This window comes from Myotis davidii, unplaced genomic scaffold (genome assembly GCF_000327345.1).
Source record: "Myotis davidii unplaced genomic scaffold, ASM32734v1 scaffold265, whole genome shotgun sequence".
In the NCBI taxonomy this organism is placed as follows: Eukaryota; Metazoa; Chordata; class Mammalia; order Chiroptera; family Vespertilionidae; genus Myotis; species Myotis davidii.
In genome coordinates, this window is record NW_006296627.1 from 5,341,988 (window position 1) to 5,347,848 (window position 5,861).

The following is a 5,861-nucleotide window of genomic DNA, read 5'->3' on the forward strand; positions in this document are numbered from 1 at the left end:
AGAAGTTTCAGGAGATTTGGAGTGTTCATGGTTTTCTCAAGTGCCATTGTGTCTAGGTGGAGACTTGCTGAAAATGGTCAGAGAGGGACTCTCATTGAATTGGAACACCAGTATCTGCCAAAAGTTCAATTTCAGTAGTAACAAAAGAAACTAAAATATGGCTAATTACATGTAATAACTTAGATATTTGTTACCCACTGATACTGAAGTTAGCAGATAGACATATGCAGACATTTTGTAATTACCATACTAAATTGGTATAAGAATTTTGAAACAGAAAGTGTTAAAAGGGGCAAAGGGAAGTAGGTGTAGATAAAAGAAACCTTGCAATATTTCCTTCTGGAATTAGCAATGCTATGATTATGTTTCTCTGTTCATTTATAGGCAATACTGTACCTGCATTCTCTGTGTCCTTGGACTATGGAAATATCAAACAATATCACAGAATTTTTCTTGCTGGGACTGTCACAGAATACAGAGAGTTCTTTTTGTGGTCTTCTTGGTCACTTATGTGGTCACAGTTTGTGGCAACATGCTCATTGTGGTCACTATCACCTCCAGCCCCACCCTGAATTCCCCCATGTATTTTTTCTTGGCCAACCTGTCCTTTATAGACACCTGCTATTCTTCTTCAATGGCCCCTAAACTCATCGCTGACTCCTTGTATGAGGGAAGAACCATCTCTTATGAGGGTTGCATGGCTCAGCTCTTTGGAGCCCATTTTTTTGGAGGTACTGAGATCATTCTGCTCACGGTGATGGCCTATGATCGTTACATGGCCATCTGCAAGCCCCTGCACTACCCAGTTATCATGACCAGGCATCTCTGTGCCCTGCTGGTGGGAGTGGCCTGGCTTGGGGGCTTCCTAGAAATGATTTTATTGCTGTGAGTGGAGCAAACCAAAACTTTTTTGTTACCGCATATCAACTTATTTAATCTTATCCATCCATGCATCATCCTACACTTCTATGGTTTACTTACTCTTTCACTTGAACTGAATACTTTGATTACAAAATGACTATATGAAATATATAGGGCATGAATGATTATTATCCTTGTTTCAGAAATTAGAAAAAATGTCCCCTGTTGGGGTTAATTGATTAGTCAAGTGTCTCTAGCTTTGGCGTGCCTAAACTCAAAATCTGCTATTTGTGATTCATCATCCAGATCTTTCAATAGCAATCCGTGTTAATATCATTTGACTTTGTGCAATAATTGGTTCAGCTCCTCCTGGTCCTTCAGTTGCCCTTCTGTGGGCCCAACATAATTAATCACTTTGTCTGTGACTTGTACCCTTTGCTGGAACTTGCCTGCACTAACACATACGTCACCAGTCTGCTGGTGGTTGCCAACAGTGGTGCGATCTGCCTGGTGAATTTCCTCATGCTGGCCGCCTCCTATATTGTCATCCTGTGCTCCTTGAGGTCCCACAGTGCAGAGGGGAGACACAAGGCCCTCTCCACCTGTGGGGCCCACTTCACTGTTGTAGCGCTGTTCTTTGTGCCCTGTGTTTTTACTTATGTGCGTCCTTCATTTACCTTACCGATAGACAAAAACATGGCAGTGTTTTATGGTATTCTGACACCTATGTTGAATCCACTCATTTATACCCTGAGAAATGACGAGGTAAAAAGTGCCATGAAAAAGCTCTTCACATAGTAAAAAATTGCAGTGGATCATGAGTGGCAAGGCAGGAAATAGAAATGATTTTATTGCTGTGAGTGGAGCAAACCACAACCTTTTTTGCTATTTGTGATTCATCATCCAGATCTTTCAATAGCAATCCGTGTTAATATCATTTGACTTTGTGCAATAATTGTGCCATATAAATGTGAGCAAAATACAACTTAAGGCAAAAAACTTCTCACGTCACTACATATAGGAGTCTGTGTGCATCTAGGTCTGGCTTCCATTTCTTTTTCCACCTTTTGTAACATCAGCAGGCTGCTACCCTGCCGCAGAGAGGGCAAGATCTTGGCTCTGCAGCAAAGTCAACCTGCGTCTGATTCTTATTTCCTATGTATAAGGAAATGGCATGACCTTAAGCAAGTGACCAAACCTCTGTAGTGTCTGAAGCTTGTCTTTAAAATAAATAAAGATAATAATGTCTAAAGTGTTATTGTAAGAATTAAATTAGATAATCTATGTAAAGTTCCTAATCAGATTTCTGGCACCTACACCCCAACACATTTTACCTGAGATTATTAGATGTCCCTCAACTTTCTCCGAATCTTCCATGAGGTTAATTGATTAATCAAGTGTTGTTTTCTTTTGCTTTTCCATCTCTACTAAGTTTCAAATATGCTGTGCTAAGAACAGAATGGTTTATGTTTTCGCCAATGATGCAAAGTGGACTTTCATTCTTCCTCTTTATGTTTAAAACTCCAAGGGATTCTAGTATCCTGGAATCTGAAACATCCATTCATGTTCATCCCATTCTTTTCCTACTTTTACAAACTCTGACTATATCCCTTCCCAGGCTTCACCCTTTAAGACTGTAGGCTCCCATAATTTGTAATAAACTTATATTTTGTTTGACAGATGATTTGTAACTCACCATCATATCCACTTTTTCACTATGGAAAAAACTGGAAGTACTAAAAATTAGTCTTCAATAGTCAATAAATTCAGGAGATCATCAGGAAATAATGGTTTGATCCCCGAATTCTATATCTAACAAAAACAACTGTTGCTGAGTTCTTGGGCAAAATAAATATTGTCTTCTTTCACTTTGTCACATGCTTAAGTCTAATTAATAATCACTACATATAAATGAGACCTTTAATTCTATACCTATTCATTTTTGCTGTTAGATAGTAAAAATATAACTAAGCTAATTTTTCTCTCAGCTTAGAAATATGAGATCACGATGAGGCTTGCTTAAAAATAGCATTTTTGCCAGCTTGACAGAATTTTATTGTGGGACTTTCTAGAAAAGCATATTTACTTTAGTTGAAATTTGAAAAGTGCCTTTATTTTCAGTACAGTCACAACCTCAGATAGCATAAAGGACTGATCCCATTGTACTTTGTGTGTGTGTGTGTGTGTGAGAGTGTGTGTGTATTTTTTATTTTTATTACAAACATTTTTTTTGCCCTTGTTTTTGGTTGTCAGAATCATGATTAACAATGGCCCAACTAACTTACAAATGAATTAAGGACAGAAAGAAATTAAGATCAGAAACTTTCTGCCTCAAAACATACAAAATAAGTACTTAGGTCATGATTTTATTCACAGAACGTACTCAGCAAACATTAGCAATCATCATTATATCATCATCATCTTTATTTTTACATTATCCTATTTCATTCTGTCTTTCTTGGGAACTACAATTAGATTGTTAAATTTGATTTTTTAAACATACAATTGCTTGCATATATTTACAAGATGGCTACTCATAAGAAATTATGGCAGAGCATCTATTTTTCAAAGGCCTTCATATATAGTGATATCTAACCTGACAAAAGTCCCAAGAGCATGAGACATGTCAGCATCACTATTTTGGGCTCTAAGCTTTGTGCTGACGATGCCTTAACAGATATGTCAGCCCTGCCCACAACATGTGGGCTCCTGAGGAAAAATGGTTCAAACAGGATAATTGACTGTCCCAAGTTTAATCAACTAAGAAAGGGAATAAATATCTACAGAATATCACAAGATTTTTTTTGGGCTTAAATATTCCAATCACAAGGTTTATTCATTATCAGTATTCATTATTTGCTCCCAGAACTTTTTCATGACATTTTTCACTTCTGCATTTCTGAGGGTGTAGATTAAAGGGTTCAACATGGGAGTTACTATGGTGCAAAACACAGCCACGGCTTTGTCAATGGGGAAGGAGGTTAAAGGTCTCAGGTACAGGAAATGAACAGGGTACAAAGAATAAGAAGACAACAGTGACATGAGAGGCACATGTAGACAGGGCTTTGTGACGCCCTTTAGAGCTGTGAGTCCTGAGGAAGCACAGGATAACAGGAAGCCACCAGCATAGAAAAAACAAGCAAGCACAGTGACCCACTGTTGGCAGTAATTAGGGGCTTCAAAGTGTGAGTGTCTGTGCAGGCTAGCTCCAGGAGAGGTATTAAATCGCACATAAAATGGTCGATGACATTAGGGCCACGGAATGGTAACTGGACTATGAACAAGACCTGGATCCCTCCATGAAGAAGCCCTAAAACTCCAGCCATTCCCACGAGAAAATCACACACAGGCTGGCTCCTGAGAGTCATATAGTGCAAGGCCTTGCAGATGGCTACATAGTGGTCATAGGCGATGGCAATTAACAAGATGATGTCAGCTCCAGTAAAGAAACGTTCAGCAAAGAGCTGAGTCATGCAAGCATTGAAGCATATGGTGTTCATTTCAGAGATCAAGTCAGAGATCGTTTTGGGTGCTATGGAAGAGGAGTAGAAACCATCTAAAATGGACAATAGGACAGAAAAAAGTACATGGGCGAACTCAGGGCTGGGGTGATGAAGATGGTGATGGAGATGAGCAGGTTACCTGTCAGTGTGGTCAAGTAGATGATTAAAAACACAACAAATAAGATTTTCTGCAGTTCCAGATTCTGGGTCAGGCCCAGTCGGATGAATTTTGTTACATTGCTTGTCCTTTTCATCGATTCAACTTGGTCCATCTGGAAAGATCACGGTATTTCTGAATGATGATATTTTAAATTCAGTACTAAAATAGTCTATCACTTCTTTAGACCTGGTCTTTGGAATTGATGGAGCTACCCCTTCCACTCACCTCTGTCATTTTGTAGATAGCTATACAGAAGAATGGAAGTAGGTTAAATTTTCTCCTGTATTAATTAAATAGTGACAACACCTTACAAACACCACAATAAAAGCAAGGTGTTATTGTAAATGTTGATTTGTGGCTGACTTCCAAACTTTCTTTGTAGCTCTAAAAGTCTCATAGATGGCTTTCTTTCTCTTTTGGGGACATCTCATTAGTAACAATTATTTTGAAGGTATACTTATATATTGGCATGAATATATATAGGTTATGTGAACACAATATTCTTTTACAGATTGAGGAGTCTCAGGAGGAAGGGAGGGAGAGGGGCAGGAAGAGATTACTCAACGAATTGTATGCAAATATGCGTAACCCATGGACACAGACAATAGTGCAGTGAAGGCCTGGCGGTGGGGGTAGGCAAGAGGTGGAGGGGGCCAATGGGGAAGAAAAGGGGACATCTGTAATACTTTCAATAATAAAGATAAAAAAATCTGCATGGATTCATTCAGAAATAAGTCTACAAATAACTGAATAGGAAAAAAGTCAACTGTGTATCAGATATGAAAGTACCAAGCCTTACTATATCTATATCAAATGTGTTGTAAGCTGTTATTTCTCTCTGCCAAATGATTGTGCATGTACTTAGAGAGCCAGAGCTTCTGATGAAGTCTTTTTCCTTCAAAATGCCAAGGAACTATCTTTATAACAGCTCATTGAGCTGCATTCACTCAACACCCCAGTTGCTGTGTCTGGCTTAGCATGACTCTTTCATGCTGACTCTTTCCACTCCATTAAAAGTGGACATGTAAGTGGTGCAAATTTCCTTGAAAAGTTTTTAATATTTTAATTAGTCTTTCATCAAATATAGAATAATGCCCTGGATTACATATATTATCCTACTTATATTTTACAAATGGATTTAAATGAGTCATGAAGTTCCAGAAATTGGTCCAAACCAATATGCTCAATTAATATTTGACAAAGGAGGCAAGAACATACAATGGAGCCAAGATAGTCTCTTCAATAAATGGTGCTGGAAAAATTGGACAGATATATGCAAGAAAATGAAACTAGACCACCAATTTACACCATACACAAAAATAAACTCAAAATGGATA

The 5,861-nt window shown here is 38.3% G+C and overlaps 1 protein-coding gene and 1 pseudogene across 1 annotated transcript; one reads left to right on the forward strand and one right to left on the reverse strand.

The window, feature by feature from the left end:
- The first annotated feature begins 356 nt into the window (after positions 1 to 356).
- LOC102762675 (olfactory receptor 4C3-like) lies at positions 357 to 1,659 on the forward strand. The gene is given in 3 exon segments (XM_015569489.1): positions 357 to 473; positions 475 to 872; positions 1,214 to 1,659. Coding segments are annotated over 3 exon segments (897 nt in total). The 5' UTR covers positions 357 to 420.
- A 2,034-nt stretch (positions 1,660 to 3,693) lies between these two features.
- Positions 3,694 to 4,618, reverse strand: LOC102771281 (annotated as a pseudogene).
- Between the last annotated feature and the right edge of the window lie 1,243 nt (positions 4,619 to 5,861).